The sequence below is a fragment of the Coregonus lavaretus genome (genome assembly GCF_964263955.1).
Source record: "Coregonus lavaretus genome assembly, chromosome: 30".
In the NCBI taxonomy this organism is placed as follows: Eukaryota; Metazoa; Chordata; class Actinopteri; order Salmoniformes; family Salmonidae; genus Coregonus; species Coregonus lavaretus.
The window spans coordinates 29,702,522-29,725,199 of NC_140017.1; the positions used below are offsets into that span (position 1 = coordinate 29,702,522).

Consider the following 22,678-nt stretch of genomic DNA (forward strand, 5'->3'; position numbering starts at 1 on the left):
TTTGGAGTCAAACTTTCCCATTGTATGGTTTATTTTAATGGCAACACGTATAGAGGTCTGGGAGAACATTGGAAACAACATCAAAACAGTTGTATTTTGATGGAATGTACACATATAGTGATATGTTAGTGAAATTAAATGCCTTTTGCTGTCTGGTACCTGATAAAAGTCAAATGGCACTGATGGTGCCCAGATGTCTCCATTTGGTAATCCGCCTAAACATACTTCAACTAAAACCCCTACAACTTTGGTTTACTTTACTTTATTGCCATCAAACTTCACATAAGTACTCATCAGATATTGGGCTATGGTCCCATAGTGTTTAGGGGCTGCAGCTTCATAAGTCCAATAAAGCATTCCTTATAAAACCTGAAGTTACTTTCAGGCGAAATCAAAACCTCCCAATTTATGCTGTGTTCTAGCTTCATGTACTCTGACACAGTAATACCCACATTAATTATTTCACTTCAAGATACATCTCACATGTGTTACCTTTCTTTTGCTACCAAGATTATGTTTATAGCCCTTGTCGTTTTGGAGATATACTATATTCAATTTGGGCATGTATTTTTGAGGCAGGCACTTTAGCCAGGTGCCTAGTGATGAAGAGGTTAAAGGCCACTGGGACCATGGCCATAGAGGAAAGGCAAAGCGACAGAAATAACTCCTCCCTTTCTTCCACCCGTGCAAAAATAAAATGTGAATCAGTGGTGTAGGGAGACGTAATATTACTCACCTGGCCACATACTCAGAGACTTTGTCATTTCTTTATTAACAAAAAGTATATTAACTGACTCCATAAAGATAAATAGCAATGTGCAAGCAAATATTATGAGTTATTGCTGACTAAGATCAAGAAATGTAGTATTTAATAACATCGTAAAAGGAATGAATTCCAATATACAAGGCAAAATCATAAGTTACAAGACATCCTTGGTGATAACAAGGCATTAGTCAAGGCATGGAGAGAGAGAGAGAGAGAGAGACCTGCTCCCACCTCCTCCCGCCTGCATTCGGTTTCACGGACATTGATTCCCATTGTTAGAGTGGAGAGTCCAATATCTTGTCAGTATATTCCAAAATCTTTGCCGTGGCTAGAATCAGACTCTTTCAGGACAGGTCGGATAGCCTCTCACTCACCTCCCACAGCTTCCTGGCCAAAGCATCGTCCCGCCCCTTGGCACCTACCTCCTGTAGTGCACAGGAAGAGAAGTAGCGTCCACTCAGCGGCTCGATACCCTCTTGGAGGGCACAGTGCAGGGTGGTCTGGGCTCCCCTCTCAGTATCCATGAAGAAGAGCTTAGTGATGGGCTCTAGAAAGAGCCTCAGCCATAGTTTCAGGTTGCGACCAAACTCAGTGTGAATGACTCCTAAAGGACACGAGAGAAATTGTAGTTTAGTATGGGATGGAATAGAATAAACCACATTGTCTGCAATGTTTTGCAAACACAGTACTGCTGTATAGAAAATAAACACTATACAATACACACTTGACACATACTAACCATCATACAGCCTGTATATAGATAATAGAAAAGCTCAAATGTAAAACAAAGTAAGAAGAATCCCTTCTAGGTTCTCAAGCCAGAGCTACTGACCTGGGTGGAGGTTGTAGGTGGAGAGTTACTGACCTGGGTGGAGGCTGTAGGTGGAGAGTTACTGACCTGGGTGGAGGCTGTAGGTGGTGACGCTTGTCCCCTCCAGGCGGTTGGCCAGCTCCCGGGTGAAGAGCACGTTGCACAGCTTGCTGTGGCAGTAGGCCCTGAAGTTATGCCAGGTGGACTGGCCTGGCACCAGATCCTTGTGGGTACCCAGGAGAGCAAAGTCCACAGAGCCTAGCCGGTGTAGGTAAGCCGACACGTTGACAACACGACTCGGACCACACTCCTTTAGCCGGTCCAGCAGCAAGCAGGTCAACAGGAAGTGACCTAAGTGGTTGACCCCAAACGCCATGCCGAACCCATCCTCAGTGTGGCCAGGCCCCAGCATTCCTGAAACAAATCAAATGAAATGTTATTGGTCACACGCGCCGAATACAACAGACGTAGAGTTTACTGTGAAATGCTTACTTACGAGCCCATTCCCAACAATGCAGAGCTAAAAAGTAAGAAAAACATTTTCTAAATAAAAAAGGAAATAGTAGGGCCTCCCGAGTGGCGCAGCGGTCTAAGGCACTGCATCGCAGTGCTTGAGGCGTCACTACAGAGCCGGGTTCGATCCCAGGCTGTGTCACAGCCGGCTGTGACCGGGAGACCCATGAGGCAGCGCACAATTGTCCCAGCATCGTCCGGGATAGGGGAGGGTTTGGCCGGCCGGGATTTCCTTGTCCCATCGCGCTCTAGCGACTCCTTGTGGCAGGCCAGGCGCCTGCAAGCTGACTTCGGTCGCCAGCTGGACTGTGTTTCCTGGCTGGCTTCCAGGTTAAGCGAGCAGTGTGTCAAGAAGCAGTGCGGCTTCACAGGGTCGTGTTACGGAAGACGCATGGCTCTCGACCTTCGCCTCTTCCGAGTCCATAGGGGAGTTGCAGCGATGGGACAAGACTGTAACTACCAATTGGATATCACGAAAAAGGGGTAAAAGTACAACAACAAACAAATTATATATATATATATATATATATATATATATATATATATATATATATATATACACACACACATACACATATACATACACACACACACAGTGGGGAGAACAAGTATTTGATACACTGACGATTTTGCAGGTTTTCCTACTTACAAAGCATGTAGAGGTCTGTAATTTTTATCATACACTTCAACTGTGAGAGACAGAATGTAAAACAAAAATCCAGAAAATCACATTGTATGATTTTTAAGTAATTCATTTGCGTTTTATTGCATGACATAAGTATTTGATCACCTACCAACCAGTAAGAATTCCGGCTCTCACAGACCTGTTAGTTTTTCTTTAAGAAGCCCTCCTGTTCTCCACTCATTACCTGTATTAACTGCACCTGTTTGAACTCGTTACCTGTATAAAAACACCTGTCCACACACTCAATCAAACAGACTCCAACCTCTCCACAATGGCCAAGACCAGAGAGCTGTGTAAGGACATCAGGGATAAAATTGTAGACCTGCACAAGGCTGGGATGGGCTACAGGACAACAGGCAAGCAGCTTGGTGAGAAGGCAACAACTGTTGGCGCAATTATTAGAAAATGGAAGAAGTTCAAGATGACGGTCAATCACCCTCGGTCTGGCGTTCCATGCAAGATCTCACCTTGTGGGGCATCAATGATCATGAGGAAGGTGAGGGATCAGCCCAGAACTACACGGCAGGACCTGGTCAATGACCTGAAGAGAGCTGGGACCACAGTCTCAAAGAAAACCATTAGTAACACACTACGCCGTCATGGATTAAAAATCCTGCAGCACACGCAAGGTCCCCCTGCTCAAGCCAGCGCATGTCCAGGCCCGTCTGAAGTTTGCCAATGACCATCTGGATGATCCAGAGGAGGAATGGGAGAAAGTCATGTGGTCTGATGAGACAAAAATAGAGCTTTTTGGTCTAAACTCCACTCGCCGTGTTTGGAGGAAGAAGAAGGATGAGTACAACCCCAAGAACACCATCCCAACCGTGAAGCATGGAGGTGGAAACATCATTCTTTGGGGATGCTTTTCTGCAAAGGGGACAGGACGACTGCACCGTATTGAGGGGAGGATGGATGGGGCCATGTATCGCGAGATCTTGGCTACCAACCTCCTTCCCTCAGTAAGAGCATTGAAGATGGGTCGTGGCTGGGTCTTCCAGCATGACAACAACCCGAAACACACAGCCAGGGCAACTAAGGAGTGGCTCCGTAAGAAGCATCTCAAGGTCCTGGAGTGGCCTAGCCAGTCTCCAGACCTGAACCCAATAGAAAATCTTTGGAGGGAGCTGAAAGTCCGTATTGCCCAGCGACAGCCCCGAAACCTGAAGGATCTGGAGAAGGTCTGTATGCAATGTGGCCAAACCTGGTCAAGACCTACAGGAAACATATGATCTCTGTAATTGCAAAGAAAGGTTTCTGTACCAAATATTAAGTTCTGCTTTTCTGATGTATCAAATACTTATGTCATGCAATAAAATGCAAATTAATTACTTAAAAATCATACAATGTGATTTTCTGGATTTTTGTTTTAGATTCCGTCTCTCACAGTTGAAGTGTACCTATGATAAAAATTACAGACCTCTACATGCTTTGTAAGTAGGAAAACCTGCAAAATCTGCAGTGTATCAAATACTTGTTCTCCCCACTGTGTGTGTGTGTGTATGTATATATATATATCATATATATACACATACATACACACACACACTACCGGTCCAAAGTTCTAGAACACCTACTCATTCAATAAAAATAAAAAATAAAACTATTTTCTACATTGTAGAATAATAGTGAAGACATCAAAACTATGAAATAACACATATGGAATCATGTAGTAACCAAAAAAGTGTTAAACAAATCAAAATATACAGTCTTGAAGGAGTTCCCACATATGCTGAGCACTTGTTGGCTGCTTTTCCTTCACTCCGCGGTCCGACTCTTCCCAAACCATCTCAATTGGGTTGAGGTCGGGGGATTGTGGAGGCCAGGTCATCTGATGCAGCACTCCATCACTCTCCTTCTTGGTAAAATAGCCCTTACATAGCCTGGAGGGGAGTTGGGTCATTGTCCTGTTGAAAAACAAATGATAGTCCCCCTAAGCCCAAACCAGATGCGATGACATAGTCGCTGCAGAATTCTGTGGTAGCCATGCTGGTTAAGTGTGCCTTTAATTCTAAATAAATCACAGACAGCAGCAAAGCACCCCCACACCATAACACCTCCAAGCTTTACGGTGGAAACTACACATGCGGAGATCATCTGTTCACCCACACCGCGTCTCACAAAGACACGGCAATTGGAACCAAAAATCTTCAATTTGGACTCCAGACCAAAGGACAAATTTCCACCGGTCTAATGTCCATTGCTCGTGTTTCTTGGCCCAAGCAAGTCTCTTCTTCTTATTGGTGTCCTTTAGTAGTGGTTTCTTTGCAGCAATTCGACCATGAAGGCCTGATTCACGCAGTCTCCTCTGAACAGTTGATGTTGAGATGTGTCTGTGACTTGAACTCTGTGAAGGATTTATTTGGCGTGCAATTTCTGAGGCTGGTAACTCTAATGAACTTATCCTCTGCAGCAGAGGTAACTCTGGGTCTTCCATTCCTGTGGCGGTCGTCATGAGAGCCAGTTTCATCATAGTGCTTGATGGTGATTGCGATTGCACTTGAAGAAACGTTCAAAGTTCTTGAAATGTTCCATATTGACTGACCTTCATGTCAGTAATGATGGACTGTCGTTTCTCTTTGCTTATTTGAGCTGTTCTTGCCATAATATGGACTTGGTCTTTTACCAAATAGGGCTATCTTCTGTATACCCCCCTACCTTGTCACAACACAACTGATTGCCTCAAATGCATTAAGTATTCCACAAATTAACTTTTAAGAAGGCACACCTGTTAATTGAAATGCATTCCAGGTGACCACCTCATGAAGCTGGTTGAGAGAATGCCAAGAGTGTGCAAAGCTGTCATCAAGGCAAAGGTTGGCTATTTGAAGAATCTCAAATATATTTGGATTTCTTTAAAACTTTTTTGGTTACTACATGATTCCATGTGTGTTATTTCATAGTTGAGATGTCTTCACTATTATTCTACAATGTAAAAAATAGTAAAAATAAAGAAAAACCCTTGAATGAGTAATTGTTTCCAAACCCTTGACAGGTAGTGTATATATGAAATAGTAACACAAAATAACAATAACGAGGCTATTTACAAAGAGTACCAGTACTGTGTCAATGTGCAGGGGCTTGAGGTAATACAGTATGTACATGTAGGTAGTGGACGCTTATAAGAAATCCCGCTATGACCTCCGACGAACCATCAAACAGGCAAAGAGTCAATACAGGTCTAAGATTGAATCATACTACACTGGCTCTGACGCTCGTCGGATGTGGCAGGGCTTGAAAACTATTACAGACTACAAAGGGAAGCACAGCCGCGAGCTGCCCAGTGACACAAGCCTACCAGACGAGCTAAACCACTTCTATGCTCGCTTCGAGGCAAGCAACACTGAAGCATGCATGAGAGCACCAGCTGTTCCGGACGACTATGTGATCACGCTCTCCGTAGCCGATGTGAGTAAGACTTTTAAGCAGGTCAACATTCACAAGGCCGCAGGGCCAGACGGATTACCAGGACGTGTACTCCGAGCATGTGCTGACCAACTGGCAAGTGTCTTCACTGACATTTTCAACATGTCCCTGACTGAGTCTGTAATACCAACATGTTTCAAGCAGACCACCATAGTCCCCGTGCCCAAGAACGCTAAGATAACCTGCCTAAATGACTACCGACCCGTGGCACTGACGTCTGTAGCCATGAAGTGCTTTGAAAGACTGGTCATGGCTCACATCAACAGCATAATCCCAGAAACCCTAGACCCACTCCAATTTGCATACCGCCCCAACAGATCCACAGATGATGCAATCTCTATCGCACTCCACACTGCCCTTTCCCACCTGGACAAGAGGAACACCTACGTGAGAATGCTATTCATTGACTACAGCTCAGCATTCAACACCATAGTGCCCTCAAAGCTCATCACTAAGCTAAGGATCCTGGGACTAAACACCTCCCTCTGCAACTGGATCCTGGACTTCCTGACGGGCCGCCCCCAGGTGGTAAGGGTAGGTAACAACACATCTGCCACACTGATCCTCAACACGGGGGCCCCTCAGGGGTGCGTGCTCAGTCCCCTCCTGTACTCTCTGTTCACCCATGACTGCATGGCCAGGCACGACTCCAACACCATCATTAAGTTTGCCGACGACACAACAGTGGTAGGCCTGATCACCGACAACGATGAGACAGCCTATAGGGAGGAGGTCAGAGATCTGGCCGTGTGGTGCCAGGACAACAACCTCTCCCTCAACGTGACCAAGACAAAGGAGATGATTGTGGACTACAGGAAAAAAAAGAGGACTGAGCACGCCCCCATTCTCATCGACGGGGCTGTAGTGGAACAGGTTGAGAGCTTCAAGTTCCTTGGTGTCCACATCACCAACGAACTATCATGGTCCAAACACACCAAGACAGTCGTGAAGAGGGCACGACAAAGCCTATTCCCCCTCAGGAGACTAAAAAGATTTGGCATGGGTCCTCAGATCCTCAAAAAATTCTACAGCTGCACCATCGAGAGCATCCTGACTGGTTGCATCACCGCCTGGTATGGCAACTGCTTGGCCTCTGACCGCAAGGCACTACAGAGGGTAGTGCGTACGGCCCAGTACATCACTGGGGCAAAGCTCCCTGCCATCCAGGACCTCTATACCAGGCGGTGTCAGAGGAAGGCCCTCAAAATTGTCAAAGACTCCAGTCACCCTAGTCATAGACTGTTCTCTCTGCTACCGCACGGCAAGCGGTACCGGAGTGCCAAGTCTAGGTCCAAAAGACTTCTCAACAGCTTCTACCCCCAAGCCATAAGACTCCTGAACAGCTAATCATGGCTACCCGGACTATTTGCACTGCCCCCCCACCCCATCCTTTTTACGCTGCTGCTACTCTGTTAAGTATTTATGCATAGTCACTTTAACTCTACCCACATGTACATATTACCTCAACTACCTCAACTAGCCGGTGCCCCCGCACATTGACTATGCAACGGTACCCCCCTGTATATATAGCCTCCCTACTGTCACTTTATTCTATTGTATATATAGCCTCCCTACTGTCACTTTATTTTTTACTTCTGCTCTTTTTTCTCAACACTTTTTTGTTGTTGTTTTATTCTTACTTTTTTGTTTAAAATAAATGCACTGTTGGTTAAGGGCTGTAAGTAAGCATTTCACTGTAATGTCTGCACCTGTTGTATTCGGCGCATGTGACCAATAAAATTTGATTTGATTTGATTTGATTTGAAAAGTGACTAGGCAAACAAGGTGACAGACAGTGAGACCAGAGACAGGGAGTTAGGCAACACATGATGGCCAAGTATTTCTGTCTTCAAATTAGTGTATAATTGTATTTGTTTACTTTCCCTCTCTCTGCCATACCTGCATTGTTAATGAGCAGGTCCAATCTGGGCTCAGTCTTCAGGAAGGTTTCAGCAAAGGAGCGAACAGACTTCAGACTCCCCAGATCCAGCTGCATGAACACTACCTCATTGCTTCCACTGTCCTATAGAACAGAGGAATCAAACAGTGGATTTCCAACACCATACATTTTCAGACAGGTTAAACAAATCCCTGATCAGTATGTATTGGGATGCCGACTCCACAACCTTATATTTAGATTATTTATATTCTAAATAAGGCCCTCTTACCCTTCTGATATCATAGACGGCAGCCTCAGCTTTCGGTTTGCTGCGGCAGGCGAGGATGACCCTGGCACCTCTCTTGGCCAAATCCAAAGCAGTAGCCTTTCCAATACCAGTGTTGCTTCCTAGGGAACAACAAAACACATTTGAATGTAAAGGTCTTCAGCATGAACGCACTTGAAACGTGAGCACACTAAAACAGTCCCCATCACATAGCAAGGCAACAAAAGTTGCCTAACTAACCTGTTACAATAGCAGTCTTCCCTTTTAGTGTCACAGAGCTCATGCATCTTGACCCTCTGATCACATTGTAATAAAGTATCAAATACAACGCAATCCCTACTGCCAGAATAGATAGCAAAACCGACATTATTACAGTACCGAGCGTTGTTTCTAAATTCGGGATGGTAATTTCGTTTGCAAGCTATCAAAGTTCAGCAGGCTAACTCGTTGCATGCGTTGTTTTAGTTTTATTACGCCATCAAACGCTTCCGGGTTTAATTTATACTTGCTGTACGAAAGTATTCCACCAGATGTCGTATTTGTAATCTGCATGAAAAACCGGCTCCATATTGAGGGCATACATTCCAATCTAAACCATTTGTGGGCGCTGTATTGGTTTACTTCCTTTTTAGGATATTTCTGTACTTAGTTATGTCATAAAATAAATAAACCTACTGTACATTCAATTTAATGCATAGAAAATATCATTACATTTTTACATTTTAGTCATTTAGCAGACGCTCTTATCCAGAGCGACTTACGGTTAGTGAGTGCATACATTTTCATACTGGCCCCGTGTGTAACAATGTTCAGGTAACCTTAGCGAAATTAGCTAATTATCAAGGTAAATGTTTATATTTTAAAAGTAACTCAATTTATTTTCCTCTGAGTACTTTTTCCACCCCTGGTTTTTTATTCCAATCCACATGATCAAGGCAACAAACAGCATCAGCTCCTCTGCTATATCCACATGATCTATAAATCCTCTTCCCCAGGCTCAATTGTAGAGAACTGACTGGGGATGAGATGACATGATCTAAACCAGGGGTGTCAAACGTACGGCCCGCGGGCCGGATTTTTTTTATTTAAATTCAATAAAATAAACTGCTGTTCCAATTGCGTCCACTGGATGGCGCAATAGCAATTGTGTTAAGCAAGCAAACTGTTTATACCGGGGCAGAGCAAGTAGGTCAAGCACGTGCAGCCAATGAGCTACTTTGTTTTGCCCGCGATATTTATTACGGCTTCTACTTTTAACATTATGTGCTTTGGCACCCTCATTGCCCCAATATGTCTCTGTCAAAAAAGAGAAAAGTGGACACAGAGTGCAGAGTGTTCCAAGAAAAATGGTCATCCTATTTAATCACGGAATTGAATGGGAAAGCTGTATGTTTGGTGTGTTCAGAGCATGTTGCAGTGCTGAAAGAATATAACCTTCGTCGCCACTATGTGAGTCTTCATGCCGACAAATATGACAACTTTCAAGGACAGCGGAGATGAGAGAAGGTGAATGAACTGTTGGCGGGTCTGAAGAAACAGCAGTCTGTGTTTACTCACAGCCGAGACATCAGTGACGCTGCAGTGAAAGCTAGCTACCTCATTGCTAATGAAATCGCAGTGGCTTCAAAACCATTTAGTGAGGGTGAATTTGTAAAAACATGCATGATGAAGGCAGCGGAGATTGTGTGCCCTGAAAAGCGGCAGGCTTTTGCAAATATCAGCCTGACAAGAAACACAGTTGCAGACAGGATTTCCGATCTTTCAGTGGATTTGGACAGCCAGTTGAAGCAAAAAGTAAAGTCATTTATTCAGTTTTCGGTTGCAATTGATGAAAGCACGGACATTACAGATGTTGCACAACTGGCCATTTTTTCATCCGCGGAGTTGATGACACATTGACCGTCACCGAGGAGTTCGTGGAGTTGGTGCCGATGACAGATACAACGACAGCAGCTGATATTTTTACCGCGCTGGACAGGGTCGGAGTGGACTGGTCCCGCGCTGTCAGCCTGGCTACAGATGGTGCGCCCTCAATGATCGGGAAAAAAGCAGGCGTTGTGACAAAGTTCAGAGAGAAAGTGCAATCTGCAAATGGAGGACGTGATTTTTTGACTTTTCACTGTATTTTGCACCAGGAGGCTTTGTGTTGCAAGTCATTAAAGATGGATAACGTCATGAAGGTGGTCATCCAAACTGTTAATTTCATCCGATCCAGAAGCCTGAATCACCGTCAGTTTGACAGCCTTCTCAGAGAGAAAGACCACATCTGTGGCCTGCCATACCACACTGAGGTAAGATGGTTAAGCCGAGGTGCTGTGCTGAGGCGTTTCTTTGATTTACGAGAAGAAATTGAACAGTTCATGGAAGAAAAGGGCAAACCAGGGTTAGAATTTCATTCCGCAGAATGGATGCCGGACCTTGCATTTATGGTGGATGTTACAGAGCACCTGAATAACTTGAACAAACAGCTGCAAGGGCGCAACAAAGTTGTCACGCAGTATTATGACAGCATACGTTCTTTCAAGTTGAAGCTGTCATTGTGGGAGACGCAACTTGCCGGTGGTGATGCAGCTCACTTCCCCTGTCTGAAAAATGTGTGCGCGACCCAACATGTGGCAGACATGAAGCGGTTCAAAGATAAAATAACGGGACCGTTACGGGAGTTTGAGCAACGCTTTCAGATTTATGTTTATATGTTTTTATGTTGATGTGCTATTGTTTTTAATTGTTTTTATTTTATTTGTATATTTAACCTATTATTGACTCTGTGGTTCTTGCACTTGTTTGGGGAACAGGATTTCATTATTTTTATCTACATTTCTGCCTGAGAAATGACACCCTGATATAGTTCTGTGATCTGTGATATACTTCTGTGAATCACTGAGGCATTGTGTGTTTGTGTGTTCTTTGTCCTCAGAACTTTCAAATAACTTGAGGTGTTTTATGATTAATAGTGATGTTGTGCTTTTGGACACACTGTCCTCAGGCTCCAGCTTTATGTTTATATGTTTTTATGTTGATGTGCTATTGTTTTTAATTGATTTTATTTTATTTGTATATTTAACCTATTCTTGACTCTGTGGTTCTTGCACTTGTTTGGGGAACAGGATTTCATTATTTTTATCTACATTTCTGCCTGAGAAATGACACCCTGATATAGTTCTGTGATCTGTGATATACTTCTGTTAATCACTGAGGCATTGTGTGTTTGTGTGTTCTTTTTCTTTAGAATTTTCAAATAAACTTGACGTGTTTTATGATTAATAGTGATGTTGTGCTTGTACTATTTTGGACACACTGTCCTCAGGCTCCAGCTTTATGTTGTATGTTGATCGTATTAAAACAAAGAAAACAATCTGAAGTTGTTGTTTTTAAGTTATATATACCATGATTTTTCCGGTCCGGCCCACTTGGGAATAGATTTTCCTCCATGTGGCCCCTGAGCTAAAATAAGTTTGACACCACTGATCTAAACTATGAATGGATGCACTGTTCAGTGCTGGCACAATTATTATACAACCACCAATGAATGCACAAAAGCCTCATTGAGGAACATGTACTTTAGTCTTGAATTGCCCAGTAAGCCTATGCTTCTTCATCCTGTTTGCCACTTAATGATTGAATTGATTCCAACATCCACAGTTTTGGGTGGGTCCTTTAATTATGTTCCAGATATGATAACTAGTAGGGCAGAGTGGAACACCCTAAGTAATGTGTGGTAGGCCTAAGAGCTTAGAAGTTAATGCACAAGATCAATCCTATACATTAATCACACATGAGTAAGCACTTTTAGAATGTCTTTGACACTGTTGGTTGATTGAAAGGGTAAATCCACACAAATGTCAAAAAATCATCTTGCACACTGAGGAGAGGTTGAGTCACAGGGGGAGGCTTTCATGAGAGTCCACACACTCTCACTGACTACTCATATAGTAACTTCTTGGCCACCGTGCCCTCTCTGGCCTTAGGATAGAAGTTCCTGACTGTACAGTTGGAGAAGTAGCGTCCAGAGAGGGGCTCCAGGCCCTCCTGCAGGGCACAGTGCAGGTTGGTCTGACACCCCGCCACAGTGTTCTTGAAGAAGAACATGGAGATGGGCTTCAACAGCATTAATAATACAGAGTCTGCGTAACGGCCCAGCTCAGTTTAGATTATACCCAGGAGAAAAAGACACAAGCACTAGAGTTGAGTTATCCATCCATCCATAAAAATAAATCAATTTTAGTCCTTTAGCAGACGCTGTTATCCAGAGCGACTTACATTAGTGCATTAATCTTAAGATAGCTAGGTGAGACAACATATCGATGTAGGATTTATTTAAGATACTCTTTAAAGAGGTAGGTTTTCAGACATTGACGGAAGATGGTCAGGGACTCCGCTGTCCTGACATTAGGGGAAAGCTTGTTCCACCATTCGGGTGCCAGGACAGAGAATAGGGGGAAGCTTGTTCCACCATTGGGGTGCTAGGACAGAGAAGAGCTTTGACTGGAACATTAGGCATTTTATTCTACTTTACATTCAACCAAGGTAGAACTAACTTGAAAACTGCAGATACCATTACATTCAAAAGCTTTATACACCTGACATAGCAGCACAGACCAGGGTGGAGGCCGTAGCAGGTAACATTTGTGTCCTACAGTTTCTTGGCCAGCTCATGGGTAAAGAGAACATTACACAGCTTGCTGTTGCAGTAGATGTTAAAGACATCCATGACAGACTTGCCAACTCCTAACTCCTTGTGAGTGCTCAAGCAGTTTAAATCAATTTTGTCATCTTCCCTAAGCCTGTGGTACTTCCTGGAAAATTAGTATTAGTAGGATTCATGCATTGTAGGGGAGACCAGGGGCAATAGAAAATAAATAATAAATAAAAAATAAATTGCTCAGAGACAACTTGAACTATAAGTATCCTAATCACTCATACCATTTATAGGTCAGTAAATAAAACCGTATTAAAAATTTTACTTATTTACATAAGTATTCAGACCCTTTGCTATGAGACTAACTTGAGTTCAGGTGCATCCTGTTTCCATTGATCATCCTTGAGATGTTTCTACAACTTGATTGGAGTCCACCTGTGGTAAATTCAATTGATTGGTCATGATTTGGAAAGGCACACAGCTGTCTATATAAGGTCCCACGGTTGACAGTGCACGTCAGAGCAAAAACCAAGCCATGAGGTCGAAGTAATAGTTCGTAGAGCTCCGAGACAAAATTGTGTAAACGCACAGAACCGGGGAAGGGTACCAAAACATTTCTGCAGCATTGAAGGTCCCCAAGAACACAGTGGCCTCCATCATTCTTAAATGGAAGAAGTTTGGAACCACCAAGACTCTTCCTAGAGCTGGCCGCCCGGCCAAACTGAGCAATCGGGAGAAAATCGGGACTATTTAATCCATTTTAGAATAACGCTGTAACGTAATGAGGAAAAAGTCAAGGGGTCTAAATACTTTCCAAATGCACTGTATGTAATGATTTTGCAAGAAATATAATTATTTCTAAGTACGTAACCAATATTTACAGCAACACCCATTTGTGCATGGCCATTCGGTTCCTCTCAAAACATCTGAATAGTCTGTGCCCAAATGATATCTGTTGACAACTTATTTGGCACTCCACAGGACCCCAAGGCTATTTAATGTTAGTTTTGTATAATTCATAAAATCCTAACGTTAATATCACATTTATTTTCATCATTTGGCTCAGGTTCATTTTAACACTGTTACAATTGCCCCCAACCCAGCAGCCATGACACAAAACCTCATGTTCCTAGCAAGAGACAAAAATAATGTCAATGTTTAGCTAACAAATTATGCTAGTTTGAATTCTTGGACATTAAGGCTCAGGACAGTACAAGAACAATACAGTGCAATATTTGGCTTAAACTCTTCAAGCAGGGAGAACCTAAATGGGCATGTACTGAGAGAGTTGAATCACTCTAGCTTGTTTCTGTTTAGAGAAATTCTAATTATTACAATTCCAAATCAAATAAAATTATATTTGTCACATTGGCCAAAAAAAACAACATGTGTAGGCAGACCTTACCATTGCCCCCGGTCTCCCCTACAACTTGCAGCAGAAAGAGTGATTTGTTGAGTTTCACAACCAGGGAAATCATTCAAAAATCCCCAATGAATAATATACATAGACAAATGAATTTAAGAATGCTATATACATTAAATTATGAATAGGCAAAGAACATTACATATACTCAACATTATTACATAACAGTGCCATGAACTTTCCTCCTATGTCAATGAGGGGAAACACAGGAAGCATTGACAAAAACAGACACCTGTTACAATGACAGTTTTCCCATGCTGTTTCACATTTCTTTTGCATATTGCCCCTTTGACAAATATATTATGAAAAATCATATAGGCCACCAATACCACTCCAACAACAAGAAGGCAGCCATTGAGCTTTCAGATCCTGTGCAGCACTCAGTAAAGAGAATCCATAGAACACACTGCTCACTCTAGAATTCCTTACTGTACAGTTCCTCTCATAGTTACTGTATAGCGCAAAGAGCTCTACTTTCTGTTGAATTCCAGGAAAGCTTAAACCACACCCCATAGGACTGTACAGGCGTATTTGAGTTTGGATTCTTCTACTGAAGCTTTCATGCTCATCTCTCTCTTTCTTTCTGCAGGGCAGGCATGAACGTGGTCTTTAAATTCAGCTGATAAATGGTTAGGACACTTAGGCAGAAGCTATGAATAGTACAGTTTGAGCCATCAAAAAACAATCAAGAGCAAACATATTCTTAACAGTTTAGGTTTATTTACTGTTTAGTAAGAAATATAAATAAAAACATATCTAATGAAATGTCCCATAAATTAATGTTAGGTAAGAAAAAGCAAGCACTTCATCCATATATTTCTATGTATGTACATTTCATAATGCATAACCCAAAAAATTACATTTTTGTTTTGAAAGAATTCAGCATATTGGTTAGTAGCTTGCAGTCCAGTTAAAACTGTTGAGTCAGAGTGATTTTCTTAAGAGGATAGGCCACTCAGACTCTCACTGACTTCCCATAGCTTCTTGGCAACCGTGCCCTCTCTGGCATTAGCATAGAGGTTCCTGACTGTACAGTTGGAGAAGTAGCGTCCAGAGAAGGGCTCCAGGCCCTCCTGCAGGGCACAGTGCAGGGTGGTCTGAGAACCCGCCACAGTGTCCTTGAAGAAGAACATGAGGAAAGGCTTCATCAGAATCATGAACACCTTGCTGACGTCACGAAACAGTTCAGAGTTAATGGCTCCTGAAAAACAAAATAAACACATGTTGGTTAAAACTTGCAAACCAATAAATGTACTATTATTCAGCCACCTGGGGATCAGAGGAGGCTGGTGGGAGGAGCTATAGGAGGATGGGCTCTTAGTAATGGCATACAGTAAATAGAACAGAGCCAAACATGTGGTTTCCATATGTTTGATACCGTTCCATCAATTCTACTCCAGCAATTACAATGAGCCCATCCTCTTATCGCTCATCCCACCATCCACACTGCTGGGGATGCATAAAAATTCTGATTTTCAACTAATCAATACAGGACAAGTCCTTCTAACCCATACTTGGGCACAATGAAGCCTTCATACATTACTGGGATATAGTGCACTGACCTGGGTGAAGGGTGTAGCAGGTAACATTTGTGCCCTGCAGTCTCTTGGCCAGCTCATGCGTGAAGAGAACATTACACAGCTTGCTGTTGGTGTAGATGTTGAAGACATCTGTGGCAGACTTTCCAACTCCCAACTACTTGTGCGTGCTCAAACAGTTGAAGTCAATGGTGCCGAAGTTATGAACGATGGATGACACGTTGACCACTCGACTCAGACCACACTCCTTCAGACGGTCTAACAGCAGGTTGGTCAACAGGAAGGGACCGATGTGGTTGACACCAAAACATCACCCCCAAGCCGTCCTCTGTGGTTCCTGGCATGTAAATACCTGAGACAAAGGAAAAGTCACTATTTACATTTTGGTTTCATTATAAATACCACAAAACATTTTTTACTCAGATTGATACCAGCTGCCTCACTTCCAATACGTCTACACTGGTGTCAGAAATGGGATATTACGTGGATAATATTGGATGGGTATTACATGTGCCATGGTTGGCGGGCTTGGGTAGTTGAGACAGCAGTCCAGCGAGCTCTTTTGGCTGGAGCATAATGTGTAGCCTACAACACCTTGGCTGCATGTTCAATCTCTGTGACATGTTCAGTCTCTGTACACAGGCTCTTGTGACACCTCACTAAGCACTAACTTCAAGGCTGTCTGTACATGACTAAATGCAATGTCATTACAGTGTCTTACAAGGTGGTGTGTATTGAAAGAGGGTTGTAGCGCTGCTGCAAACAACCACTACAAGCCACACCTGCATTGTTGATGAGCAGGTCAAATCTGGGCTCAGTCTTTAGGATGTTTTCAGCAAAGGAGCGAACAGACTTCAGACTCCCCAGATCCAGCTGCATGAACACCACCTCATTGCTCCCACTCTCCTATAGGACACATTTCTATGTGTCACGAGAATTGTGTTATCTCAATGGTTGAACTCAACTATTTCTCAAGCTTTGAATAATTCCCAGAGGTTGTAAGACTAGTTAATAATGAATTAAACAAAGTCCCATTTCTGCAATGAATCAGTTTTTAAAAAAAAGTGTTTTTATTTTTATTTCACCTTTATTTAACCAGGTAAGCCAGTTGAGAACAAGTTCTCATTTACAACTGCGACCTGGCCAAGATAAAGCAAAGCAGTGCGATAAAAACAACAACACAGAGTTACATATGGGGTAAACAAAACACAGTCAAAAATACAACAGAAAATATATATACAGTGTGTGCGAATGTAGTAAATTATGGAGGTAAGGCAATAAATAGGCCATAGTGCAAAATAGTTACAATTTCGTATTAACACTGGAATAATAGATGTGCAAAAGATGATGTGCAAATAGAGATACTGGGGTGCAAATTAGCAAAATAAATAACAATATGGGGATGAGGTAGTTGGATGGGCTAATTACAGATGGGCTGTGTACAGGTGCAGTGATCGGTAAGCTGCTCTGACAACTGACGCCTAAAGTTAGTGAGGGAGATAAGAGTCTCCAGCGTCAGAGATTTTTGCAGTTTGTTCCAGTGGCAGCAGAGAACTGGAAGGAATGGCGGCCAAAGGAGGTGTTGGCTTTGGGGATGACCAGTAAGATATACCTGCTGGAGCGCAGACTACGGGTGGGTGTTGCTATGGTGACCAGTGAGCTAAGATAAGACGGGGATTTGACTAGCAGTGATTTATAGATGACCTGGAGCCAGTGGGTTTGGCGACGAATATGTAGTGAGGGCCAGCCAACAAGAGCGTACAGGTCACAATGGTGGGTATTATATGGGGCTTTGGTGACAAAACAGATGGCACTGTGATAGACAACATCCAATTTGCTGAGTAGAGTGTTGGAGGCTATTTTGTAAATGACATCGCCGAAGTCAAGGATCGGTAGGATAGTAAGTTTTACGAGGGCATGTTTGGCAGCATGAGTGAAGGAGGCTTCGTTGCGAAATAGGAAGCTGATTCTAGATCTAACTTTTGATTGGAGATGCTTAATGTGAGTCTGGAAGGAGAGTTTACAGTCTAACCAGACACCTAGGTATTTGTAGTTGTCCACATACTCTAGGTCAGACCCGCCGAGAGTAGTGATTCTAGTCAGGTGGACGGGTGAAAGCAGCGTTCGGTTGAAGAGCATGCATTTAGTTTTACTAGTGTTTAAGAGCAGTTGGAGGCTACGGAAGGAGTGTTGTATGGCGTTGAAGCTCGTTTGGAGGTTTGTTAACACAGTGTCCAATGAAGGACCAGATGTATACAAAATGGTGTCGTACGCATAGAGGTGGATCCGAGCGTCACCAGCAGCAAGAGCAACATCATTGATATTCACAGAGAATAGAGTCGGCCCGAGAATTGAACCCTGTGGCACCCCCATAGAGACTGCCAGAGGTCCAGACAACAGGCCCTCCGATTTGACACATTGAACTCTATCTGAGAAGTAGTTGGTGAACCTGGCGAGGCAGTCATTTGAGAAACCAAGGCTATTTAGTCTGCCAATAAGAATGCAGTGGTTGACAAAGTCGAAAGCCTTGGCCAGGTCGATGAAGACGACTGCGCAGTACTGTCTTTTATCGATCGCGGTTATAATATCGTTTAGGACCTTGAGCGTGGCTGAGGTGCACCCATGACCAGCTCGGAAACCGGATTGCATAGCGGAGAAGGTAAGGTGGGATTCGAAATGGTCGGTGATCTGTTTTTTAACTTGGCTTTCAAATACTTTCGAAAGGCAGGGCAGGATGGATATAGGTCTGTAACAGTTTGGATCGAGTGTGTCACCCCCTTTGAAGAGGGGGATGACCGCGGCAGTTTTCTAATCTCTGGGGATCTCAGACGTTACGAAAGAGAGGTTGAACAGGCTAGTAATAGGGGTTGCGACAATTTCGGCGGCTAATTTTAGAAAGGGTCCAGATTGTCTAGCCCAGATGATTTGTGGGAGTCCAGATTTTTCAGCTCTTTCAGAAAATCAGCTGTCTGAATTTGTGTAAAGGAGAAGCGGGGGGGGGGGGGGGGGGGGGGGCCATGGGCAAGTTGCAGCAGAGGGTGCAGAGCTGGTGGCCGGGGTAGTGGTAGCCAGGTGGAAAGAATGGCCAGTCGTAGCAAAATGCTTGTTGAAATTCTCGATTATTGTAGATTTATCGGTGGTGACAGTGTTTCCTAGCCTCAGTGCAGTGGGCAGTTGGGAGGAAGTGCTCTTATTTTCCATGGACTTTAGAGTGTCCCAAAACATTTTGGAGTTAGTGCTACAGGATGCACATTTCTGTTTGAAAAAGCTAGCCTTTGCTTTCCTAACTGATTGTGTATATTGGTTCCTGACTTCCCTGAAAAGTTGCATATCGCGGGCTGTTCGATGCTAATGCAGTACGCCACAGGATGTTTTTGTGCTGGTCAAGGGCAGTCAAGTTGAGGAGAACCAGGGGCTATATCTGTTCTTAGTTCTGAATTTTTTGAATGGGACATGCTTATTTAAGATTGAGAGGAAAGCACTTTTAAAAGAACAACCAGGCATCCTCTACTGACGGAATGAGGTCAATATCCATCCAGGATACCCGGGCCAGGTCAATTAGAAAGGCCTGCTCGCTAAATGTTTTAGGGAGCGTTTGACAGTGATGAGGGGTGGTCGTTTGACCGCGGACCCATTACGGACGCAGGCAATAAGGCAGTGATCGCTGAGATCCTGGTTGAAGACAGCGGAGGTGTATTTAGAGGGTAAATTTGTCAGGATGATATCTATGAGGGTGCCCATTTTTACAGATTTAGGATTGTACCTGGTAGGTTCGTTGATCATTTGTGTGAGATTGAGGGCATCTAGTTTAGATTGTAGGTTGGCCGGGGTGTTAAGCATATCCCAGTTTAGGTCACCAAGCAGTACGAACTCTGAGGATAGATGGGGGGGGGGGGGGTAATCAGTTCACATATGGTGTCCAGGGCACAGCTCGGGGCTGAGGGGGGGTCTGTAGCAAGCGGCAACAGTGAGAGACTTATTTCTGGAAAGGTGGATTTTTAGAAGTAGAAGCTCAAACTGTTTGTGCACAGACCTGGATAGTATGATAGAGCTCTGCAGGCTCTCTCTAAAGTAGATTGCAACCCCACCCCCTTTGGCAGTTCTATCGAGACGGAAAATGTTGTAGTTGGGGATGGACATTTCTGAATTTTTGGTGGCCTTCCTAAGCCAGGATTCAGACACTGCTAGAACATCAGGGTTGGCGGAGTGTGCTAACGCAGTGAATAACTCAAACTTAGGGAGGAGGCTTCGGATGTTAACGTGCAAGAAACCAAGGCTTTTACGGTTACAGAAGTCAACAAATGATCACGCCTGGGGAGTAGGAGTTATACTGGGGGCTACAGGGCCTGGGTTAACCTCTACATCACCAGAGGAGGAGTAGAATAAGGATACGGCTAAAGGCTTTAAGAACTGGTCTTCTAGTGCGTTGGGTACAGAGAAAAAAAGGGGCAGATTTCCAGCGTTGTAGAATATATTCAGGGCATTATGTACAGACAAGGATATGAGTACAGTGGAGGTAAACCTAAGCGTTGGGTAACGATGAAAGAGATGGAGGCACCAATTGAGTCGGTCTCTGCGTGTATGGGGGGTGGGACAAAGGAGCTGTCTAAGGCAGGTTGAGCTGGGCTGGGGGCTCTACAGTGAAATAGTACAATAAGAAATAACCAAAACAGCAATAAGCAAGGCATATTGACATGGGAGAGAGGCATAAAGCAATCACAGGTGTTATTTGAGAGAGCTAAGACAACAGCTGGTAATGGTGACAAAGTTTGGGATGAGGCTAAACATAAACAGGATGCGGTACCGTATAAAGGAACAGTCCAGCAGGCATCAGCTGTATAGCGGAGTTATCATAAGGTCCGGTGAACAGCAATAGGAGAGTTCGGAGGTAGTTCGGGGGCTGCTACAGCACTGGCGAGCAAGAGGCCCGGCTTGCGTGTGCTAGCAGGCCAGGGCTAGCAGATGGATCTTCGTGGTCGACGTCGTAACGGGAAGCCTGTTGAAACCACATCAGACGATTTCGTCGGCAAACCAGTTGTGTTGGATCGGCGGGGCTCCGTGTCAACACTAGGAGGTCCCGTCCAGTTGACAGAGAGGTAGATAGCCGGGAGATGGGCCTGGCTCGAGGCTAGCTCAAGGCTAACTGGTGCTTGCTAAGGGGCAATGGTAATTAGCCAACGACAACAGCCATTTGGTTGCAGCTAGCTGGTTGAGTGATTCCGGCAGAAAATCCGATATGCTCTGGGTCGATAGCACGCTGTGCAGACTGGCCGACAAATTGTCTGAGAGCTGGCTGGTGGGTAATGCAGGCCACGGACAATGGTGAAGACGCTAATAGCAAGTAGCCATTCGGTTGCAGCTAGACTAGTTTCAGCTTAAGGTTCTTGATAAAAGTTATAAAGAAATAATAGAATCCTTTCCACATTGGGTGAGGCGGGTTGCAGGAAAGTATTTAGTTAAAGAAAATTTAGAAATATATACACAAAATAGACCAAAATAAATAAATAACTGGCTATTTACACAAGGACACAGAAAAAAACACGACCGCAGTGCTACGCCATATTCATGAGAGTTCTGCCCCAAAATGGGTGCACAGTCTTTTTATACTCACACAAGTTCTTATCATAGGCTACTCCTTGCTCAAGCAGGCTGCATTTTTACACTATTCCCATACATAGTTATCGCGTTCTCACAATATTCTGCAAGCCTCTCACTCCCCCTCCCTGTGTGGGGACATCTGTTTTTGAAACCAGTCTCCTGTTATTGGTTTCAACGTTTGCACTTCTGCTTGCCTAACTACAAGAGAACACAATTTGGTGGTTGTTTTTAACTTTTAGTCATTTAACTTATATAATTTCTCTATCACTATGTTACTGTACTATTTTCATACACACAGATTATAATTGAGAAATCCTAAAACCGCTGCAGAAAAACAAAAAATGACTAGCCATAAACTACTGGTCATTATTGGGGCTAAACTGGTCAGTGTTCAATCTCCTCTCACCCTCTTGATGTCAGCGAGCGCAGCCTCAGCTCTTGGTTTGCTGCGGCAGGCCAGGATGACCCTGGCACCTCTCCTGGACAGATCTAGCGCTGTCATCTTCCCTATGCCTGTGTTACTTCCTGGAGAAAGTGGGCATAAAACATTATTAAAAGAACAATCTTACATGGGAGGGTGAAGAACATAAGTTTATGATATTACTCTTAAATTTATGCAGGTGGGAAGAGCAAAAAAACGTGCCATTTTCATTTTTCTTTATTATCCAACATCGATGAATGAAATAGGAATGGAAACCACTGAAAAACGACTTACCAGTTACAATGACAGTTTTCCCATGCAATTTTGCATCTCTTTCCTTTAACCACAACACTGTGGTAAATAAATGCAATCCCGAATACCAAACCGACAACAAGCGAAAAGGTATACATCCTTGTCTCTCATGTGAAAACACCTTTTTGCTTTCAAGAGCGTGTGCAAACTAATTTGTACTCGTGGGAGAGCTCCTGTGAAAATATAGCACACCCTTTATCAGCTACACAGTGGTTTCAGTTGGTTTATCTGGTGATTGCGCAACTGGACAAACCGGAGTCTCTACTCTCTCAGGGCATTGGCCATGGAAGTTAAAACAGTCAAATCAGAGCTAAAGTGTTTTACCCTTAGACCTACATAACCAAAATTACACACACATTATTTATATATATATATATATATATA

At 43.6% G+C, this 22,678-nt stretch overlaps 1 protein-coding gene and 1 pseudogene across 2 annotated transcripts; both read right to left on the minus strand.

Moving 5' to 3' along the window:
- Positions 1–741: 741 nt before the first annotated feature.
- LOC311105993 (dehydrogenase/reductase SDR family member 13-like) lies at positions 742–8,875 on the minus strand. The gene is made up of 5 exons (XM_084148248.1): positions 8,604–8,875; positions 8,367–8,485; positions 8,098–8,221; positions 1,665–1,991; positions 742–1,370 (listed from the first exon to the last, which is right to left on the minus strand). The coding sequence occupies exons 1-5, from the start codon at positions 8,728–8,730 to the stop codon at positions 1,111–1,113; spliced, it is 957 nt and encodes a 318-aa protein (XP_084004374.1). The 5' UTR covers positions 8,731–8,875; the 3' UTR covers positions 742–1,110.
- Positions 8,876–15,363: 6,488 nt separating this feature from the next.
- On the minus strand, positions 15,364–22,392 carry LOC311105994 (dehydrogenase/reductase SDR family member 13-like; annotated as a pseudogene). The gene is made up of 5 exons: positions 22,277–22,392; positions 21,968–22,086; positions 16,746–16,869; positions 15,988–16,315; positions 15,364–15,626 (listed from the first exon to the last, which is right to left on the minus strand). The product of its transcript is annotated as a dehydrogenase/reductase SDR family member 13-like (transcript).
- Positions 22,393–22,678: the final 286 nt, after the last annotated feature.